The 23,911-nt window shown below is 39.6% G+C and overlaps 1 protein-coding gene across 9 annotated transcripts in view; it reads right to left on the bottom strand.

The window, feature by feature from the left end:
* Positions 1–23,911, bottom strand: part of LOC136753090 (traf2 and NCK-interacting protein kinase) — a 118,175-nt gene that overhangs the window by 6,000 nt on the left and 88,264 nt on the right. For 2 of the 9 annotated variants that reach the window (XM_066708918.1, XM_066708920.1), the window contains 17 exons: positions 23,684–23,896; positions 22,508–22,828; positions 17,162–17,341; positions 15,018–15,257; positions 13,042–13,148; positions 12,495–12,658; positions 11,962–12,059; positions 8,100–8,278; positions 7,627–7,747; positions 4,885–5,052; positions 4,344–4,446; positions 3,708–3,878; positions 3,098–3,241; positions 2,719–2,853; positions 2,322–2,422; positions 1,397–1,546; positions 725–884 (listed from right to left, as the gene is read on the bottom strand). In XM_066708918.1, the coding sequence (XP_066565015.1) occupies positions 725–884; positions 1,397–1,546; positions 2,322–2,422; positions 2,719–2,853; positions 3,098–3,241; positions 3,708–3,878; positions 4,344–4,446; positions 4,885–5,052; positions 7,627–7,747; positions 8,100–8,278; positions 11,962–12,059; positions 12,495–12,658; positions 13,042–13,148; positions 15,018–15,257; positions 17,162–17,341; positions 22,508–22,828; positions 23,684–23,896 (2,755 nt within the window). The remainder of the gene's footprint in view (positions 1–724; positions 885–1,396; positions 1,547–2,321; positions 2,423–2,718; positions 2,854–3,097; positions 3,242–3,707; positions 3,879–4,343; positions 4,447–4,884; positions 5,053–7,626; positions 7,748–8,099; positions 8,279–11,961; positions 12,060–12,494; positions 12,659–13,041; positions 13,149–15,017; positions 15,258–17,161; positions 17,342–22,507; positions 22,829–23,683; positions 23,897–23,911) is intronic. The other 7 variants (XM_066708924.1, XM_066708926.1, XM_066708923.1 and 4 more) reach the window with 5 other exon arrangements.

The raw sequence follows: 23,911 nt of genomic DNA, 5'->3' as shown, positions 1-23,911 counted from the left end.
TTGATGCTTTAATGGTGACATATCAATATATATATTGTTCTGCTCAGTTCTTTTTTTTTTTTTTTGGCGGGGGGGTGCTTTTTTTTTTTTTTTTTTTACCATTTTCAATACAACCTGTGTATGACTGAACAGAATTTAAGTGTGTAGGCATTGGCCAAAATATTGCTGACAAAACCAAGGTCTCTGGAAACTTTACATTTATAGACGGGAAAATGATTTTGAACTGAACTGATTTGACGAATATTGTTTCAAATGACGCAAGACGAAACAAAAAAAAACAAAAATCTAAAACACAACCTATTCAGTGCACTCTGTGGGAGTAGCTGCATTTATCATCTTTATATTCAGACCACTGAAGTTGGCTGACTACATAAATAAATACATAGATTAAGGAAGAAATGAGAAATAATAAACAGAAAAAATGATAACAATTGATCTAGATGCTAATGGTTGCTTGTGATGAGTATACAAACAAAAAGGGGGGACATTAAAGTGAATTTCACCTTATTTGTAAGCTGTGAGTCCAAACCAGAAGGCTGTAGCACCCCAGTACAACTAACATGCAGGTCTTTCAGTGTGGAAGGGCCTGAGGGAGTGTGAACGTGTGCGGTCATGTCTGAGCTTTTCTCTGTGCTTGTCTGAGAAAATGTGTGTAAGGAATTGCACCTACCAGCTGATTCTGAAAGTCAACCGGCTGAAAGGAGAATGAGCTTATTAAACCTACCAACAGAGGTGGGCATCTCTCCCCATTGTAGCACCACGTCTTTAGTGATTCTGCCGTAAGTGTTCACATAGACCCCCTCATCTTCATAACACAGAAGCATCTCCATTCCGTCTGTCTTGGGGAGGATCACAATGGCATGTGGAGTGATATTGCTCTGAATCTGGGGGAGGGAACATTGCAGACAAGCCTCTGTAAAAAATCTGGATGCACAACAGAAACCAGGTGTCAACTGGCACACCAATGTCTACGCCAGCGCTTCTTCTGTTGAGAAACTGCTGCAACAATATGATCTCCCACTGAACGAAAAAGGAAAAAAAAAAAAAAAAAAAAAAGCCACGACTGTGTATGTTTGAACAGCACATAGAGGGTGGAAGGATGTAACTTTCCGGTTGCTTTGTTTTTGCCGTCACAAAAAATTTCAAAATGATTTAGGTTTGTCAAAGGTCGTAGATCGGGGAGAAACATTTAGACTTTTTATTTATTTATTTATTTATTTTCAGTATGGAATTGTAAAATCAATTTTCCTTTTACTTTCTTTTTATAGCATATCTGTGATGACGTCAACAAATATGAGTAGCCACAAAAATAAAGAAAAGGTTACCTTGCTGGCTTTATTTCAAATATCCTAGACCATACTATGGTACTGTGATCTGTTCCGTCATCTTAACTTACATGGGACGGGATGTAGATATCATAGGGATTCCCTGAATCCACATCAATCACGTGAAAACCAACGCTGGACCCGTAGATAACTTTTAACCTCTGACCTTCTTCAACTGTTAAGTCTACAAGTTGCGGCTTGTGCTGTAGATCTGTAAAAGACTTGAAAGAAATACTGACATGGTGAGTTTTCAGAAAATCACACAAAAACTACTTGTCAGACACTAGAACAACACATGCAGAATAATGTACACAGACAACCAATAGTAATTTGGTTGCTTTCAGTTGGACTAATGAGTAATAAAATGAGCATCTCATAACTCAACTTTGGATATTAAAATAGAATCTCCAATCAAAGTGTTTTCTCTTTAATTCAAAACATCAGATCCATGGGCAAACCTTCTGTGGAAACTAACACTAAATACAATTGATAGTCACACTGCAGTTTTTAACACTTTAATCTCATTCTATTAGATTAGAGTTGGCACAGTAAAGGTGTCCCCTGCAATTACGACCTAATTGGTTCCTCAAAAGCTGTCTTAAGTTGAACCGTCGTAAGTCAAACCCTTATTTCCCATAGATGCAACTTTATAAATTACAGTTCCATTCCTGGAAACCCATTTCACACCCTAACAATAGAAAAAATGTACAACAGAAATGGTGGGAAACTACATAAAACAGTAATATATACCATTACAAATATTTATTAAATGAAACAAAAAACATATTATATATGCAGGTTTATTATGTGTAGATGTTGCACGTCTTAACATAAACCTGGGCTGTTAATGTAAATGTCTATGTAGTCTCCACATATATAAACACACAGCAATGTTTCCAAATTCTTCATACCACTCTGCATTTGGAGAGAGACTATCTGGTGTGCAGAAACACCCATTGCAGACTATATCCAACCGTGGTGTAAATGTTTTCATACCTTAAATGCCATGAATTTATGGTATGGTTTCGGAGCCCAGGCATAAATCTCCACTGAATTCTTCAGAGCAATGACCAAGAACTTGATTCTTTCATATTTCACTGAAACAAAGAGCGAATGTGTGCGTTATTTCTGCATCTAGAGCACAATACAGCTTCTGTGTTTTACATGGAGACCATTTACACCCAAAGTGACCAACTCTGAATGCGAACTTGTAACAGAAGGTGTAATAGCAGCCATATAAGAAGCTACACAGAAAAGGTCACTGTTATTGGAGTTTAAAAAATGTGTCATTAGAATAAGGCTGTGTATCATACAATAAATATATCCTGAACTTTATATGTACACCCTCCCCCGTCCTTGATGAGAACAAAGTTGTAACAGTGGCTAGACGTACCAACTTTGTAGTGAACACAACCCTCCAGTTCCCCCACTGTGATCCAGCCTTGCTTCTTTTCTACTTCCGGGTCATTGTGCAATATCCTGTTCCTCAGCCATGACAAGTAATACACCCTCAGCTTATTTTTCTTTCCTATATAAAAAAAAAAAAGTGTGTTATTATACTTGGTAGTCTATTCATTTGTCATTTATTGTGTTCTAAAACAGGCAAATGCAGAATTAAACAGTATTATAGATTTTGAGAGTGGGGACTGATCATTGTTTTAATCTTAAATGCATTAAAAAAGCAAATTTATATAAGAAACATGTTTTGGACAATTTAAAATAATGAACTGGTTTGGTGGTTATTATATCAGTGTAGAACACCGACAGTGTACCTGATATAGTCACCAGCACGTTGAGCCCCTCTAACACGTCCATCTGTTGGAAGCGCCTCCTATTGATGAGGTTGTAGACCTTCCCCTGGCCACTCCTGTCCAGTAGCATCAGTCCATTCTCTGTGCCCACTAGCAAGTTCACCCCTGTGGCAGAAACACACAATGCTACAGCAAACCTCCACAAGAGGGCCCCAAAGTCAATAGCTAAACATCAATCTGAGAAATACGGTCCAGCGCAGCTTTGCTTAGTTTAAAACAGATTTATTTTCCACACATATTTAAACCTATACTTGTACAGTCTGAGGGCACAACTGAAGCTATCAAAATATACTTTTACCAGAAGTCAGACAACGCCCAGCAGAAAAACAAACTATGCAACGTACATCAATGGAGAAGGAATTAAGCTTCTTTCTGCAGCAAATATATTTTTCTTGGAGAAGAGTTTTCATTTTTGTGAGTCACCTTGGCAGAGTTATTGCTTTGAAGGTTTCTAAAGGACTAAAGTAAACTTGGAATGATCAATGCGCACACTTTTTTTTTGGAGTGCAGGAGGTATTGTTCTTCACAATAAGAGTGCACCAGTGACTGTATTCTTAGTGTGTGGACTCACCCCACAGAGCAGCACACAGGATCTCAGAGTTGAAGCGCTTCTTGTATTTACGGATCTCTGGCGTGTCGCTGTGTGGCCGTATGTTGGTGGGGTTGACGTTCACCACCGAGATCTTCCGAGCCTCATTCAGCTTGGCCTGTTCCTGTCGCAGCAGCTCATTGGCGAACAGGGCTTAAAAGTCAAAAGGAAAATTATTAAATGGCTGTCTAGAGGAGGATTATTTAAATTCAAATAAAGGAATAATAAATAATCCAAATATCCAAATAAAGTAAAACAGTCCTTCCAAATTCAGCACTAAAATGACCCATGTACTTTTTCCCTGCATCTTATTTTTAGCAAATTTGAAAACTGAGCAGAAACTATTTGGTGTCAACTTTTTTTTTTTTTTTTGGAGAAAAAAATTTAAATCAGTATAAATTTTCAGCCTCTTTTTGGAACAGGAATGGTTTGTTAAAAATGAGTCCTTACAGTTATTACAGAAAAATAAGTGCATTATTCTACTGATATTATCCTAGGTGATATGCTGCATATCAACAGTCATACTGTGATGGGTAAAAGACCTTCCCTATGTGGTCTATGGGCTAGAATAAATGTAGCTAAATTGAACATTGTTGTTTCCATTATCTCCTCACTTACCTGCTGCGGAATTCTCATCGTCATCATCTGTGGGAGATGTCTGGTAGACTCGAGGGTCCACAAAGGGAGTAAATGAGGCTTTCGTACCACTCCCGAGTCCGTACTGTCGAACACAAGCTAACGTTAAGACATTTCCTCCTGCAATCCTCTTTGTGTTTTTGTTTGTTGTTTTCTTGCCATGAAAGCTACACTCCAATCTCCACCTCTAAGCCAAATAACAGGGATAGGACTTACATATAAATAAAATATAGATATGCACAAAATCTATTCTGCAGGGGTGAGGTAAATGTGTAACACATAGATAAATGTGGACCTTAGAGAGAGAGGGGACTGAAGTTGAAGGCTACCAATCAAATCAAGAACGAAACGAATGAAACTAGCACATAGACATAAAACAGAAAAAAAACTAAAATAGACAATCTCTGACACAGTCATGGGTTGAGACAAAGACAACCAGGAAGAAAATGGTAAGAAAAAGGGAGGCGGGGTGGGGCGGGGTGGGGTGGGGGGGATTCTCCTAGATGGCTACACCATCACCTACTTCTGCAATTGAATCCAGGTCTTGAGCATGCAGACTTGAAACCCGGCCCAAGGCCTCGGTAGGTGTGCCCGAGGGGGAGTGACTTTGCTGAACCAGATCAGGCAGATTGATGTGGCCTGCAAAGCCATTGCTATCGGCATGGCCAGAGTGCTTTCTATCGCCCAACGTCTGCAGAAAGAATAGAGGAAAGGACCGTTCTACTGCAAAGACCAGCACACCACACCAAGCCATGCACAACCACACAGGTAACCCCTGTTTGTGACTGCGGGATGCAATTAGAGAAAGAAAAACAGATGTTGGAAAAAAATATATATAGTCCTAATGAGCAGCCTCACACAGGAATGTGTTTTGTATTTTAACCTTACAATGATTAGGGTTCACCCTGGGCCTCCTCAGAGCTCAACGGTTCAGAAGGCACATGTAGTCCCTGCAGATTTCCTATACTTCTGCCTACTTGTATGCATGCACTACCTCTAGTTCATAGAGACTGGTGTTTTCTGTGCATGCCAACTCAATCACTTTTGAAAAAGGTGAATCACAATATAAACTTCTGTGAGTCTTCCATTCTACTTTTTTCTCATTGTTCACCTTACATAAAATGTATGAAAATACAAATACTTTATAATTAATCATTATAACAATGGGTTTTGTCAGTACACCACATTTCTTTCTACCATATGAAAGTACACCAAAGGTTTTTCAGTCCTTGTTTTCTACAAATAGATTTTTGGGGGATTAAGTGATTGAAGTCACTGTGATTCCGAGTCTAGGGAGTGTGAAACCTGTTGTGAGTGTGCTTAAAAAGGAGTTTCACAGAATTAATGGGCAGAGATGTAGAAACCTCAAATAAATTAAATGAAACCAAAAGAAAAAAAAGACAGCAAAAAAGATGAAATACAGAATAACAGAAATAAGCCCTTCAACCCCAGAGTACAGAAAGGGCCAGTAACTAAATGTTCCAAAAGAGTCAGTGTAACGGATGGTTGTCTGGAAATTCAGCAGCTATTTCCCACCCGACAAGATCAACACAAATGGAATACTGACTTCTACAATACATTCCATTTATATATACATATGTGAAAGATGAATCGCAGGTATAAGATTGTCTCAATTTAATACGTCTATGGGGAACTCTCCTTCAATTGGCAAAATATATTTGAGTTTTAAATGAATGTTCAAGGTTAATTGAGCTGCTTTAGAAAAACTATTCTTCGTCTTTGTGATGTACAAATCCTGCCATGAATTATTTCTTAAACTCTTAACTGCCATCCATGCAAATAAAACTGAATCCAATAACTATTCCTGAAGCTAACTTTCCCCACCATGTCAATTAGCTATATTAGGCTTTCTGGCTGTGTGTGTATCCAGATGGGTTTTCACTCATCCTAAACTGTACTTTGAGCCCCAGGCTTCCTTGGTGGTTTGTACTTGGCTGATCGTTTATGAATGCAAATGTTGCAATATCGGTATCTCTTTGGAACTGTGATTGATTTAATGACTAATACCACGATTCCACTAGCCACGTTTGGCTGCACCTCAGCGTGGCTGTGCCGGGTCAGGGGGTTTCCACTATGGCTCAAGCTGCACCTCCGCCTGTGCCCGAACTAGTTTCAGGAGACACAGTTTCATTCATCGTACCGGCTGAGTCCCACAACTGGTCCGGGGCACGTACTGTGACGTCCCTTACGCAACGCGTCTGTATTCTGAAATTGTAAGTACAGTAATGGTCTTGATTTTGCAAAGAAGGAATGTGTGTGTTTACCTTGGGAAACGATTAATCTGGAGCAGTTATTAATGCACGTTGGAAAAGTGCCACACAGGATTAACTGCTTGGAGCAGAAAGACATTTAAGATCGTTTGAAAAGATCGCGAAAATTGTGCCGGAGAAAGGACTGCACTGTACTGCAATACAATGTGCCCTTACAAAATACATTCCTTTTTTTGTTATAAATACACGCAAACATAAAATATTCGTCCTGGATTTAAATTAAATGTCCCAATGTCTTGTAAATTCTCACAAAATTATTTAAATGGCACGTTTTTAGCTTCCCCCTGTTTACACTATCTTAAAACTATTAAAATGTTTAAAACAGAGGCTAATTTTTATGTGATCACTTGCATGAAGAATCATATATTTTAATTATATTTGTAATCCCTCATTATCACTATAACTTTATGTTAATGGTAATCCAAGTATAGATGCTTTACTGACTACAGAAACCTTACAACTTTACAAAAAACTTAGCGATTAATATAACTGATCCATTAATTACAGTGTCAAAGGTAATTTGTACCTCACGACAATGTAGTGGAAACGCTGCCAGCAAAGTTTGTGTGTACAGTTACAGCACGGCCACGCTGAGGTGCACCTGAACGTGGCTAGTGGAAATGGGGTATAATATAAGTAACTGGTTCAGGTAAACATGCAGAAACTGCAACTCATCCATAATTTCAAAGCACTGATATGTAAAAATCTGACAGACGTTCCTACTGAATGCAAAAGAAGTACACCTGTATTCATTATTTCCACTGTTTCCCTGTTTCAACACCAAAAGCCACAAAGCATTAGAAAGTTTCTTGGTCATCATTCTTGGACCTTACCGGCCCTATTTTCGGTAATGGGTTTTCATGTGCCAGCCAATCTGCCTCAATGCAGTTTATGATGACACAGCACACACTCAGTGTAAGTCAAGCTTACGTTCCAAGTTATTTGCATGGCCATATGGGTCCTGCTGCACTTACCTCTCTCATCATCAAGGTCCCTTCCTTGGAGCCACCACCATAAGAGTCTCCATGGGAATCATCATGGCTTCCCATCATACCCATGCCGTAAGACTCATTGCTACCCGGCACACCAGAAGGCCTGATCAGGGGAAACAAGACGTTGACGTCAGATCTCCTCATCTCCGATATTAGTATTCAGCTTGCAGCAGAAATTATGACAGTTGGCTTAGCAAAGGGAAACCTTTTGACTAGGTGGAGAAATAACTTGGGATACTTCATATGAATAGTATGAAGTACAATGAAGTCCAGATCCTTGGATCCAGCTAAACAAAAGTGGTTATGAAGATCTTGGTTGATTTGTTTTGTCCACCTAATGGAGTCAAGATAATTTCAACAACATCAATAATGTGCCGATTTTAAAAGGCTAACTTTAAGGTGCTTGGTGAGGGATGTCCTTTAACTGATTTTTTAAAACTGTAATCAGCTCTCACATTATGCGTGGGATGTCGCTGACTGGGACGGTGCCGTCGTGAGCCTCATTCTCCGCGTCTTCCTCCTCCTCACTGCTAGACTCCTCACTGGAGGAAGAGTAATCTGTCACTTTGATGGGTGGACGATTTGTCTCATCAATACGCAGCTCTCGCAGCTCTTTGGCCAAGGCTGTCAGGTCCTGTGAGGAAAAGGACAGAGATGTTATAGCCATATGTTGTATTCACTGTAGAACCAGGGTTTTGGGAAATAACGGTGTAATCTTAAAATAATCATCTTTTCATTCCAGATTTTCCTTTTTTATTAAATAATCATTTGGTGTTCAGACACCAGCAAGAGAAACCATCTCCTAGCCCTGTACAATTGTATACGGTAATGGCCAGAGTTGAATAGCACTAGCATTAACATCATCATATATCAGATTACATCCATCAGATAAAGTTTTCAGGAAAATAATGGTCTCTTTTGAGTAGAATATTTTTCTTCTTCAATCGTGTTGCTACAGTTCCTTTTTATCATTTGATCACTATGGCAGCTACTTTTTTTTGTGTTGTTTTTCTTACCTGAAAAACCTAATAGTTAAGAACAAATCTTCTCAGGGAATTACTACACACTCAACTCGCTACATTATTCCTGGTATGAATTTTTCAATGCCCGATTTTATCCACGCTAATGTTATTTATTAGTTACTTCAAGCACAACAACTAATTCTTCTAAACAAAACTAGAGCTTGCAGAATTCGAATCCTGGGAAGAAGGTGGCATGACATGAGTGTTGTTTGTAACAGACATATTTCTACATGATAAACACACAGTAACAATGCTCTCTCACTCACAAATAAGGAGGAGTAAATTAATGAAGGACAGACAGCTTAATGCATCCCCAGGAGATTCACACCACTGATCTAGTATCACACGCATAAAATACTACTGAATAATAATAAAAATTAACTAAAAATAAATAAATACACAAAACAAAATACTTGATAATCATGCCAAATGGGTAAATACAAGCCTAAAGAATATCTGACTGGAGGAGAAATCTGTGAATGTGCCACACATTAAGCCAAGGTTAAAACAAAAGCACATTCTACTTTGTTGCTTAATTAAATGTTCCTACTGAGAACCTGTACACCAGGGGTGCCCAAACTTTTTGATCATGAGATCTACTTTTTGTAATGATCTCCTCCGGCGATCTCCGGTGCCGTGAGGTGGTGATGATGGTCCTTGGTCCCGTGGGTATTGACGGTAATTGACGGTGTTGGCGGTTGCGGGTGGTGGTTTAACCTCGGCCCAGGGGGAGGGGGAGCCGACGTTAATTTAACATCTGTCTGGGGGGGTTTGACAGCAGTTTAACTTTGGTCCGGGGGGCGGAGGTCTGATGGAACATTATTCTATTTCCAAAATTCTTCTCACGATTGACTGGCAAGCACTCCGCGATCGATGTATTGGGCACCCCTGCTGTACACACTGTACACAGAGGGAGGTTTGTGCATCTCATGCACAGAGAACGCCACACTGCGGTTTCGCAATAACAGCAAAAATACCCAATAGACTACGGAAGGTCTGGTTGCTACAATCTCTAAGATGGGGGGGGGGGGGGAGGCGGCTTATCTGCATTAGCACACAGCATGCAAGGGGACAGCGGGAGGATCACAAGCATCAGTCTTACCATTTCCTCCTACATTAGTGACCGATGCCGTCAGACGAAGGGGAGGGAGGGAGAAAGAAACCCCATTGAAAAGCCTAGTACAGATCTGGAAGTCCAATTCTTTAACGCTGCACATGTAAGGTTTTACTTTCTCCAAGAGATTGGCCTTAACTGTGCCAATTCAGGAAAGGAGATGATATTTTCAGGTATTACTCTGCATTGGAGAGCACAACCTTGAAACAAGTAGCTAAAAACACTTTATTGGATAACTAGAGTATGTAAAATACTGCTACATGCACCAAAAGTGACCGATTCCTTCTTTCCTGGTTGTAAGTTTCAATGTACACAATCCAAATCCAAGGTGGTTTTGAGGAGTCCATTTTTTTTCAAATAATGATCCAGAACTATTACCATTAACTGGAGGTTTGCAGCCCTACCTTACCACACAGACTGAGTAACTGGAATAAGGATGCAAATGACTGCATACCAGGTAACAAAAGAGGAAAAACTAAACAAAAACAGTTCTGCTTAAGTACTGGTGGAGAGAGGGAGAGAGAGAGAGAGAGAGAGAGAGAGAGAGAAAAGTCCTGTCAATCTGCCAACGCAGCAGTTACAAGAACATAACATTTTACTGGGCAGCTTCAATGAACGTCGGAGAGAAAGAGTAAGAGAAGAGAGCCAAAGAGGAAGAGTGTCACTAACCTCGTCTATGGCTTTCTTATAACTCTGAGGGGAAGAAGTAGTCAACAGCAGAGGAAATGGAGAAGAATATAGCCAGAGGAAATGGGGAACAGATTAGAGAGAAAATTAAAAGTGGTTAGTTCAGAGCTACTGGTCAGAATGTAACTTAAACTTAAGATCCACCTTAAAAGAAGAAAAATCTGTAATCTGATCACTGTGTAGCCCTATTTCTTTTTTTTTTTTTTAATCCCGAATGCTATTTTTGCTTTTCTTTGTATTCTAGAGGAGAAAAAAGCTCACCACACTATATTACCAGATCCAATGCTACTGGATAGCATTTTGCCAATTATCACAAACCATTTGTCAGGAAACGCAGTTCTTAATAACGAAATCCTTAAGTGTCTGGTACAAGAGTCAGCGCAAGACATAAGTGATCAATTTAAGGAAGGAGATCTGTTCCATCAACTTTAAAAGGTAAAAGCAGCATTCAAAAGGAATTAAGGAATGAATTAGCAATGCTGTTTATGCTTACAAGTGTACAAGAAATGACTAGCCACATTACTTAATTAGCAAAACAAAGGGGAACTGCCTCCCGCCGCAAACGAGTTCGCTTTACTTACAGGAATACAATCGGAAAACTCAAAAGTGTTTGTAACTCTACACTACTGATGTTCCACCCCTCCAAGCAAACCTACGTGTGTTGATCTCCTACCCCAGGAGTACAATACCGACAAACAAAGTGTATCCTTCAGATAAAATTATATATATATATATATATATATATATATATATATATATATATATATATATATATATGGGAAAGCACATTTCAGCACAGATTCTCAGCAACCCAATGAAAACTCTTCCAACACAAGTCCAAAACAACCTGAAATGCCCTGCTTTAACTTCAGGCCCTGACAGATGTGTTGGCTGATTTCCCCTCTGGGGCAATCTTCTCTTTTATAAACAGCGATCGAAGAGTCAATGAATAACTGAGGCCCAGAGGTCTGCGCTTCACAGAGTTTTCCCAGTAGCTTCAGCATAGGGGATGTGGGGCAGCTACGGTCAGTTTGCCAGGATAGTTACACATTAATCCCATTTTACGTTCTCTCATCCCAGTATGATTGTTGTATTTTCAACCGATGTAAAACAATCCTTTTTCAAATCGAACTTGCGTATGCTATTTTAATACACATAAATCCCATCACATAAACACAAACAGCACAGACATCACACACGGTCCTCAGCAGAGGTAAAAGACTGAATAGTGACAATCAAAGAATAGAAACACTATGGCAATGAATGGATTTCAAATGATAATGCCTAATGGTAAATGTTATGTACAGATTTGAGTCAGAAACTGTGTATAATTCAGATACATAAGATGCAAGGCGATAGATACACTTTTGTTTTATTTACCACCTAATGTGCATAACATTAGATTGTCAACTTTCCACTCAGTTTGTAGCAATCTCTGTCAGTAGTACGCTTGATTTATGTAAGGAAAGAGACCAGACAGGGGGCTGGACTCACCGCAGGTCTGCTTGGTCTTGTCACCTCACGCCCCTCCTCTGACTTTCCTTTCAAGGGGTCCTGAGACACTACAGGGGAGCCTTCAGGCTTGTTCGATCCTGTTTAAGGAACAGAAACATATTTTAATTCCAGTCATTGACATTGCATGCCAGCTATTAGTGACAGGGGGCAGTAAGTCATATTCATTTGACATCCTGTGGAGCCCCTCTTCATGGTTTAGAGTCACCTTTAATTTCTAAAGCCTTGGAAATACATTTGTTCCAATTACATTAAGCATGTGTTTTGGTCAGTTCTGCAAATTCAGAAATCTGTCAATTCTCTCTCAACCAGCCTATCCATCCATGAATAGATATAGTTGCTGTTTTTGGGAATCAACTGCCTTGGGCCTTTCTGCATGCAAAACCAAAGCAACAAGTTGTTATTGACAGCTGCCGAAGGGGGGGAAACTAAATTAAAAGGGAAATTAGGTGCTGATCTGGCCCTACACAGTGACAGACCCCCCCTCCTCTTTAGTTACTCTTGGTGCTTCTCACCTCGTACTCTATTCCTCTCACTGGAGCCAGCTTGTGAGCCAGCTTGGGAGCCAGGCTGGGAGCCGCCCTGTGAGCTGGGGGTACTGGAGCTGGAGGAGCTGCCACTGCTGGTTCTCTGCAGCACTGTCTCCAGGGCAACCTCCGTCTTCCTCAGGTCTGGGTTACTGAGTAAACGAACACAAGCACAGATCCATGACTTAATATAACGCAAGCAAACCACTTCACAGACGCCCATGGCTTTTTAAAAATGTAATTTCTTTTTTTTATTATTGATTAATTTAGTTGTTTTGAACCAGGTTGAAAAGTTACAAAACCTACAGCTGCCTATAAGGTCATCTTACTTTTCCATGTATTAATAAACATATACTTCTTCGGTTTTTATCAGCTGACTGCTATGACGGCAGGTGTCCCCTGAAACGCATGTAGCCAAAGCTTTTCTTTTCAATATCCCAGCTACTACAGCAGCTGAAGGACTGCATCAAAAAGCTTTTAATTTTTTTTTTGTCTCTAACTTGTATAGGTTTACCACCTGTTTCTGAATCGTTACCTGGCTCTGATGAGCTGAGACCCTGTTCTGGTCCCCAGGCCCCCTCCATTTCCGGGAGAGTTCTTTCTCACCAGTGCTGGAGATATTGATGTTGTTCTCTGGGGAACCTACCATCCACACAAAAATAAAATTGAAAATAAATAAGTAAATAAGCATTAATTCATTTTGAGAGGAAACTCAAATTAGAGTAACTCCTAGAATAAGCATAACATATTGGTCCAAAACGAGTTACAACAGACAGAAATCAGTATCTACGGTGCATCAAATCCAAGCTGATGACTTTACTGGGTTTAGAAATAGGGTGAGCAAAAAAAAAAAAAAAAAGACCTACAGTTCTGAATTTCTCCAAAATCCTACTGCTTCATTCAGTGGTATACCATGTCTTTTGACCATGGGTCTTAAACAACATACAAATACTTGCCTTGCACACATACATTCACATGTCACACACCACCCCAGCAGCGCACATGCATTATGACTGCACTATACCTCAAAACACTTCATCCAAGCACCAGAAAACAAACGCTCATAACAATCTCTACACTTGCACAGAAAGCCATACATCACTTGTGCTCTTGCCTGTCATATTTAATCTCCACAGATAAGCTTAGCAAGCCACGCAAGTAATTAGGCTATATTCAGTTATAACCTAAATGAAGAAATATTGAAAATGTAATTTCACAGACATTTTCATTGCATTGCTCGGACACTACAAACACATCTGTAAGACAATAACATGTTCAAATAAATATAATAAAATGTGGTCAGCTGGCTGCCATTTAAAACCAGCATAACACTCACCAAATGCTTTGAATATTACATCCAGCCTACGGTCCTTTTGAACAAAGCGATCTATTACCTGATTGCAAAGTTTTGTTTGGCTTTCAAGACAAGAAGCTCCCTCTCAATACCAAATATGGTATTGCCCGGTTGTATTCCTCGAACACGTTTTGATCCATTTCATGTCTGAAAATTCTCCACTAGTCGCCATTACCCTGATGTAAGTTAGCAAGCTAGCTAGTTAGCTTTCCTTCATTCAACGAACTGGAAAGGTTCTGTTCAAATATATGGCCATCCCCTGGCGGATTGGTCTATGTTGGGAACTCAATGAAGGCCCCAAAATATGTAAAACAGTTGAAAATAAAAGCCCACCCAGAAAATGTTAAAATAGGATTAGCTAGTCATACAATCACTCCAAGGTTACAGAACTATATAGTTATATTCTGGTTTTTGGTGAAGGCCATTGTAAGAGGAGTACACACCATATCTTTTTTTTTTTTTTTTTTTTTTTTACCTTAGGGGAAGATGACGAGGATTCATTATCGCTAATGATAATGTCAGAATTGTATATCATTCTTTACATTAATTTATTATACAACATACAGTTCTGGAAAAAATTAAGAGACCACTGCAATTTTTTCTTAAATCAGCATCTCTACATGTATGGCAGCCATTCCATTCCATTCATATTTTTATTTGGAACTTGGGAGAAATGTTGTCAGTAGTTTATAGAATAAAACAAAAATGTTCACTTTACCTAAACACATACCTATACATAGTAAAACCAGAGAAACTGATCATTTTGCAGTGGTCTAAATTTTTTCCTGAGCTGTATTTCTTTCATGTGATTTATCCTAGACCTACACTGAAGGCCCTGATGGTACGCCACTGGCTGCTGCTTTCAACAAGTCAGAAGAGCAGCACAGATGCTTGAACAGTAACTTACATGCATGGTATCTAAGCCACTAAGCAGTGAGGAAGCTGCTGCATTTAAGACAAAGCAAAGTATAGGCACATTCAAAGTAGAAAACACGTCACCCCCAATTCAAATATATAATATGTTCCAGTCAAAATATTTTTATTGAACTTGAGATTTTGGTTTCAATCTGCAAGATCTTCCTCAAGACCTCTGGCTCCTTTCCTCCCACCCACTACAGCCCCTAAACTCCTACGCCCACATTCCTTTGCCCTCTGACCTTAGGTGGAATATCTTCCTCCTGCCTGAGCCAGGAGCTGCGGTCAAACTTTTCCTCTCGGCTGGCGATGCGAGGGGGCAGAGGAGGCGTCTCAGAGGTGGGGTCAGAGTTCTGTCGAGGCATCTCGGGCCGATGGGAGATGATGCCCTCCTGGAAGGCAGACTTGGCTGACTGGTCATGCAGAGACTGAGAGCCTGTCATAGCGGAGCCATGGGATTTCACAGGGACCAGATGAGCAATCTATTACAGAGAAAGAAAAGGAAAATCCAATGACTTAGCTGGCTTTTGTCCCATTACAAAACAGGTGAAAAAACTAAATGCAAACAAATGGTGCAGCCCAGCAGGACCTCAATGCTGATATTTTAGAAAATCAAATACAACCTACGCTTCCTGCTGTGCACAGCGATGAATCTCACTGCGGCCGAGACAGTACTCTAATCACTGCCAATGTACACCTGTTCACTACAATAGAACTAGCATAAAGGGAATGTATGTAAAAATCGCAAACAATGAATGAAAAAAAAGATTGATATGAGGTGGGATTCTCTCGGAGGGGAGCAATAAAGAGAGGTCCCTGATGATGGAATAGAAAAAGTAATCTCTGCCTACTGAGATATGCTACTAATTAAGGCCTATCCTGTGTATGCCTTTCTAATGCCTCTGTCTGGCAATTCCCTTACAGCTGAAATGACACTTAAGAAGTGACCACAGAGGACCAAGGATCAAAGACATCTTCATTCCTGCCTCTTCACAGAGCTTCCAGCTTTATTTCCACTGGGTTGTATTTGACTTGCATACATATGGAGGGTGATCAGTTAAGACAAACGTGATTATTAACATGATGATTATGAAGATGAACATGAAGAAGACTGTCTGCTTTTACAATGTTGCCATAGAAACTGGTTGGAAGTCAGACATTTCCACGCAGAGCAATGGTGGACAGACGTGTTTCAATGGAAGTTAAAACGTAATAGTTTCCATATTATATTTTGTTCGTTTTTATTTGGGAAAATTTACAAAGACACATCTACTCACACGGAATCTATAGATAAAGGGAGGTGTTCAATTAAGTCCTACATTTTACTTTATTTTAGGTTTTATACGATTTAAATATCATTAGTTAATGCCTTTTCCCGGACATATCTGTTATTTTATTTTTTTGGTATCTCCAAAACTGTACATGAAGATGATTATGAAGATGATTATGTGCATTGGATTAGCCAATAAGCGCACTAGCTACCACCCACTAGCTCTGAATTACAGAGTTCAATGTTTTGTCACATTGAAAAAGAAAGAAATACAAGAGACGCTACAAAATTTAAAAGCGCACAGAGAAATGTAAATAGCAAAGCAAATGGGAAATATATACATGTTGAAATAAACAAATACATAGATGAATAAATAAATGCTATAGCCTACCTATATCTGTATGTGTTATATAGCTCCACAATAAATTGTATTGTATTGTATTGTATTGTATTGTATATGTAGGACTTACTTGAACACCTCCCTTTATCTACAGATACCGTGTGAGTGAGTAGATGCATCTTCGTAAATTTTCCCAAATAAAAACAAACAAAATATAATATGGAAACTATTAAGTTTTAACTTCCATTGAAACATGTCTGTCCGGCATTGCTCTGCGTGGAAATGTCTGACTTCCAACTAGTTTCTATGGCAACATTGTAAAATCAGACAGTCTGCATCTTCATGTTAAAAATCATCTTCATGTTCATAATCACATTCACCTTAATTTTGGCACTGATAACCCTCCATACATACACATAACCCTTATGAGAAACATTTAAAAACTAAGCTTTGTAATTCACTTAATATACTACAGCTTTATTTATTTTTCTTTGGGCTACAGATATAATGGGAAATGTGTCTGATGTTATATAATACAAACTGTCCAATCAATGAATCAAGGAGTTTGGACTTTGACCGTTCTCCTTCATCCAACAAAATATGCTTCTTGTAAGTTTTCTCCAGATATGAAATTACCCCAGTTTACTTCCTGTGGCGTAACTAGCTAAATCATTCACTACGGCAATGGCAGTTTGAGTGAAATTAAATGTAGACATTTCTGCAGACAGGTTGAGATTAATATGGGGAAAAGGAGAGTAAATTAATTCTGCAGAGACCTGGGACGAGGGTACCTGGGGCTCTACCGGCCGGTGCATAGGGGGGGTCCTGGCGGGTTGGATCCCACTGCTGCTGAAGGACTCAGAGCGTGGGGGCAGAGAGGGGTCTGAGATCCTGTTGGCCACTTTGTGCTGCATCCCTGGAGAGCTCTGCCTGTTCAACTTGGAGCGTTCTTCCACCTGCAATTCCCCAGCACAAACATATTGTATTAGATCAGGCACCCAGCACAGTACCAACCCATTTTTGTCCCCCACCCATAGAACAAACAGCTTGTTCAGCACACTAGTGGTCCACAAAGTGAGTGCAAATTCCAGATAAAATGCTTAAATATCACCCTACAAATTCATAATGTCTGTGAATCAGTACTTGTATAGAGGACACATTTCACTCAAGTCTTCCCTTATGAACATGATAGAGATGTCTAAATTATAAAAGTCATCATAAGATAAACAAAAAAACAAATAGCTTTCAAGACTGATATTAATTACTGCCAGATAATGAATTCCGATCAAGATTTGTTTATTGGATCAACATCAAATGGATTTATAATTACTGCAGATTACAAAAGACTTTTAGAAACAATCTAACAGGGAAACTAAAATAAATATCTTTAAAGAAAAAAGGTTCACAAACAGTCCTGTTTGACTTTCTTAAATGACAGGAATGTTTGGGCCTACCATTGATATTTATTTATTATTAATATGCTCATTTTCATAGTAGGCTTTTATTCAGGGTTGTGTCCCATTGTGTGCTGAGAAACTGTCTGTATACCACTACACAATACTTTTCCCCCCTCATTTATTTGAAAGACATTACAAAAGCCCCACAAACCAAATTAAGAAAATTAACCTCTCAATTTTTGTCCACAGATTCAGACCATCTCCAAACTAGAAGTAGACTAGAAGAAAGTAGCTGCATCAAAAAGAGCAACTGCTGACTTACGGACCTTTTTTTTTTTTTGTCTGCTCAAAGTTACTCAAAGTTAAGACACCTCAAGAAAAGTACATTTGCTGTTGAGGCACTGCCATGTTGGAGACACTGCTGGTGATTTCAGCTTACTAGAATGTATGTTCTTTAAGATTAAGTCAGAATATAGCTAATAGTAATATCGTTTTTGGGGTCATCTTGACAGTTTGTTAAATACAGCAAATGTATCATTATAGCCTACACTATGGGATTTTACAATACTTTACTTCTCTGATATCCATGTATTTCCTGGCGAATAAGGTTTATGAACATTTCTTCCTTGAAACTTGCATTCCCATAACTAAATCACATATAGGCATCATATCTCCCACAGGATTTATACCACTCAAAGAGAGTTGGCTTTGAGTAAGATGCCATTACCAAAGAGTAATTCTAGAGATGAAAAGAGGCCCATAATGATGTATACGTATTTGTCCCCCTTTTTTCCTGACACTGATATACAAGCTGTATACTGGACTTTTAAAATACTTTCTCATATGTACACTGGAAAATAAAACCATAAATATCCAGCAAAACCAGCCAAATCAAATACCTACATCTCCTACGGATGCCTCAAAGACACAGTAGAGAATATATCAAAAATATCTGTTAGGACAAAGGCAGAGGGAGTGACAGAAAGGGAGATGTAAATCACAGCAAAAGCATTCTGTTGCCAAGCCACCAAACTAGTTTTGTGTAACTGCATGACGTAATTTGGCGAATCATGCAAATACCAGTTAAGAATCAAAGACCACTTTCCAAGGACATGCAGGCAAAGACATGCCCCTGCAATCTAAAGAGGAAAAGACCCAGTTCCTAGTTAGAGAAAAAAAGGATGGCTGTTACAGAGTTGCATGGGCATGTATATCCATCTGGGATGGAACTGGATTCTGGAGTAAGGGATGCTTTCAAGTCTCGGCCCAAAAGCATCTGTAAGAAACTACCCTGTTGTCCTTGCTAAGAATCCCTCACTACTGCTGACCCCTAATACTTTGAGTCTTCACCTATACTGATGCAGCCCATAGACTGCTGCTGTCCCTACTGCCCTGTTCCATCCCGTTAGGATATGCTTAGCCAATAGCCAATTTTTTTTGGGGGGAAAAAAAAGGTTATGGTCCCCAACAGAGTAATACTGAATAGGGAAGATCTGAAAGAGAAAGATGTTGGTAGTTAGGAGGAAGACAAAAGAAAGAGACGAGGAACACGTTTTAATTTTGTCCTAAGCTTCTTCAAACTTGATTGTGGAGAGGGTTATCTTAGACCACTATGCAGAAATCACTGTTTCCCCCCAAATCTGAATGGAAAACTTTAATTATCTTTGAAATCAGAGTAAAACCAAGTACTCCCAAGGTTATACGAGAAGTTAGGACATGGCAGCAAGGAGATAACTATTAGGTAGTGTACGAATTTCATGATCTCTAGGTTTGCAAAACTGTAAAGAATTCAGGGACACATTGGTTCTGTTTTTGTTTTAAGTAGGAATGTTAATTTTAGTTTTAGAATACTTTTGTCATTAGGTCTGACACTAAAGAATGTAATAACACGCATATTTCTCAATTCAAATGGTTTGTATTGGAAATAAAGCGACACTAACCCAGTCCAGCAACTTAATTCCAAGCCCTTCTTTTGCAATGGATGCAATATGGACTGCACGCAGAGGTGTACGACCGCGGTGCGGGCTGGGCTCACAGAGATGCAACATTTAGTAAAAAAATATATAAATAAATCAATACAATAATAATAATAAAAATGTTTCCCGTAAATTCCATAATTTTTTTTTTTTTTTTAAATGTCCTGATATATCCTGATATATATTTTCCCGTATATTGTCCCGTATATATATTCCCGTATATATAACTTCAATGTGGGGGGGGGAGGAAATCGTGCTCCGATCTTGGTGGGGGAGGGGGATCTGACTACATGTCTTCATTATTTCATCTTCATTAATAATAACTTTGATTTAATCCTCCAGTGGACATATTTAATCTGTAAATATGCTGTATCATTCTTTAGTTAAACATTATATTTGTGTATAATCCAATTTGCTTGATTTGGAAACTCAAGCAATGGCAGCTATTTATATATTAACAAATCAATGAACAAATTAAATGAGGAACATCCTTAAGATAATATATATCTATTCTATATCTATCTAAATTATATATCAATATGGTCAATTGAAAGAAGTATTCAAATACATAATGTAAAAACATACAAAAATGTTTAAACTATGCAAATCTGAGCTTTACTTGAAAGCATCGTCATTTGAGCCTTCAAACACTCATTAGGATTATTATACTATGATCAAATACAGATCTGAACAGTAATGCAGGATACCTTAAGGTAAAAGTAATATTTTTGATGTGCGTCTAATATGCCCACTGTGCACAGGAAGTCATTTGTTTGCTGAAGTCTTTCTGTTTTTCAGTTGCATCATGACACCAAAAAAAGGAGTCGGGGTTAATTCTGTTAGTCCGTGAGAAGAGTGGTTTGTAAGCTGCCCTGAGCCCAGATCATGATTGAAGTTTTCTGCTTGCTGCCACACAATTCCACAAGAATGTTGAAAGGCCAGTACAGCACCCAATATTGAGGGATTTTGCCCATTTATTCCATGGGTATGGATAAATAACTAGACCTTATGCCATCCGACACGTGGAAGTAATCCAGTCACCGACTTCTCAGAGTGATTGTTTCTGGTTGGCATGGCTGCTCCAATATTCAAAGGAATGGGTCTGAAGTTGATCCTGGCAGAGATCAGTTTTGATGGATAGGGCAGGGTGGGGTGATAGGAATAGGTGACACTACACTGTGGGGCTTTAGAAATGGGGCAGTGAGTGCACTGGGGAAAAAAAAGCATGCGTGTGGGCGTAAAAGGTAGGGATTGTGTGTGTCACTTTGGTCTTAAAAGATGGTGGGATGAGCGAGGAATATCAAGCTGATCACTTGAAAACGTCATTGGTACTTGTATATTCTTAACTAGCTTCTTGCTTTAGTGAGAGGAGAGTGGCGAATATACACCGAAACAAAGGGAAAATTGACTGGAAGTCCAGTAGGACTACTCTAGCCTTACATCTTTGGAGTAGCAGCTGCTATGCGAAAATATGTACAATGTGTAAATGTACAAGTTTTAAAGAACTACTGCAGTGATTCATTTAGAATATAAAAGTGTACTTCCCTCATATATACAATATTAGCAGAGGTTTGTAGTAAATCCCAACATTCAAATGTAAACCCAGTATAGTAGTGGTTCTCCCGATTGACTTCTATGATTAATATGGGTATTCTGAGCCTGTCTTGGTGTTCAAGGAAAACCTTTTGAACCTTTTGATTCCAGCTATTCTCTTGAGCCATAAAAATATATTGAGATGCGTCATTTTCTGAAACGTGATGTAACCATTATAAGCAGAATGACTGCAGTAATGAAGGCAGGTTATTCTGCAGCTATGTATTAGTACTGCAGTGAGAGAAATGTGGGCATGTGGCAGTCATAATTCACGTTTGTTTTTTTGTTACCATGGATAAAAATACCATTAATTATTTCGGAGTCCTGAGAAAAAAAAAAAAAAAAACCTGTGTAGTAATGTACCAATACAATGCTAAAGTTCTGTTTATCTGTCATGAAGCATTCATGTGAAGACTGACAATAATAATAAAAACAAATCTATAAGTGCTATATTTAAATGTCTTCACTGTATGCCACTGACAAGTAATTATTTCCTACTGGAAACCATGGTCATCATTTCCTGGGAGCCAAAATGGCAGCCCAAAGGGGAGCTAACAGGGGACCATTCTGGAGAGCCAGCGGAGCAGATATAGATGTGGTCGGAATGCCTACGGGATAGATTTGGGGAGGTCCTGGGAGAAATACCCAGCCACTGCATACTGGATGGTACCATTTGTATCTGTGGCTTCCCTGTATAGGGGACATTTAGCCTGTCATCACGTTTCAACACATTAGACGCAGAGTGCTTAAAATTCTGTGTCATTAAATCTCTGAGAACGGACTGTGGAGCGGAAGAAGAAAGCAGTTGGTCTGGGGCATTGCAATTAATATTGAATGCAGAGCATGCATTTTTCAATTTGGGGATATGCAAGACACTTGAAGTATCTGAAAATGAACGCCTTTCTCTTGGGATGAACATGTGACTGAGAGAACTCTCAGGGGCAGAAGATGAAAGCTCGACTTTCCACTGCCCAAAGGGACCTAGGTTCCATGACTCATCTAGGCCCAGGTTTGCAGGACCATTTTGTGTTTCTGCTTCAGTTTTCAAATACACCTCATCCTCACTATCATCTTCAACATATCTTCTTCCAGAGGGGGAGTGAAGCCTGCTATTATTTGCATGGTGACCTCTTTCAAGAGAGACCTCCTGACTAACCAGGTTGTTAGAGTTGGTGGGACTCCTTCCTCTGGGCTTCGCACCAGCCCTCTGGGCTTTCAGCTCTTTGACATGAGCGTCAATGAAATTGGCGAGACTGTGTCTGTCCTGATCCATTTCTGTACCCGAGATTTGAATTATGGGGACGTCCAGGGACTGCTGCTTATTGGCCTCAGATCTGCCGAAGGAAGGTGGGTTAGAAGGATGGGGTGGAGGTCTATGAGAAGCTGGGTGTGAAATGTGCGCCTTGGCTGGATTGTTTGAGCCTTGACACTGCTTGGATGGGAGATGGGGGGAGTGACTTTTGGACCGCTGCACAACCTGGAATTGGGATTACAAAAGGGGTTAAGAATGTTAATGTCAACACTGACTATAGCGTGTATTACAAAAAACAAATGCAAATGTAGATACATAACTTTCCACACACAATGATGAATGAATTTTACCCAGCAGGCAAAGCAATATACTTTCTGTTCTTCAGAAGCTCGGCACAATACATTGCAAGTTAACACAAAGGCCAGTGAAAGGCAGGAATAAAATACTCTGATTTCATGTCTTTCCACTTGTTGTACACAATCTATGTGGAAACTGATTTTTCAGGTTGAATGAAACCAGACCCACAATTGCCCTGTACCATAAAACTGTCTCTACCACAACAAAAGCCCCAGCAAACTGCTTTAGGAAGTTCTGGTGTGAACTGCATATAAGGCTTCCTTGTTATATTTCTTCCTGCTTGGGAAGTGACAATAATAGCCACCACCCCCCCCGCCGATGCCATCAGCATCAATAACATACAAGAACAGGCCCCAACAGTTACAACTGTACTCATTTCACAGGCTTCGAACTTCAAACACCAATTGTTTATCATGTGACAAAACACCTGGAGAAAGCTATTAGTTAATTCATGTAATTACTCCTTAGCTGGTAAGAAAAGCAGCTTCTGCAGTCTTACTTGACAGCAAGTAGCAGGGTTGATTGCCGACTGTGCTCGAAAACATTTAGCCAATGGGGTGTTGTCGTTTCAGTTTTTGATCTGAAGACACCAGAAGGGTGGAAGCAAACTTTTTTGTATCCAGAATGTTTGACTGTGTTCCAGAACTCTTACTGACAAGCCTTGGAGAGAAGGTTTCTGGACTTAAATCAAAATGAACAGAGGCTCCCCACTGTAATCCTTACCTCTTTAGCCCAGGCTGGTTTGTCAACGGGGTTCACAGAGTCTTTGTAGTGGTAGAGTTGTTTTTTATCTCCAGGTCTGGGGTCTTGCTGCTGCTGTTGTTGCTGCTGTTGCTGCTGCTGCTGCAGGGAGACCAAATAGGCCCTTTCCTGCTGGAGCTGCCTCTGTAAGCGCTCGGCCTGTCTCTGCTCCTCCAGCTGCTTGCGCTTGTATTCCTGAATATGGAAGAC

Source organism: Amia ocellicauda, chromosome 7 (genome assembly GCF_036373705.1).
Source record: "Amia ocellicauda isolate fAmiCal2 chromosome 7, fAmiCal2.hap1, whole genome shotgun sequence".
Taxonomy (NCBI): domain Eukaryota; kingdom Metazoa; phylum Chordata; class Actinopteri; order Amiiformes; family Amiidae; genus Amia; species Amia ocellicauda.
Note: the sequence above shows the minus strand (reverse complement) of the source record. Positions and strands in the feature narration are given on the sequence as shown.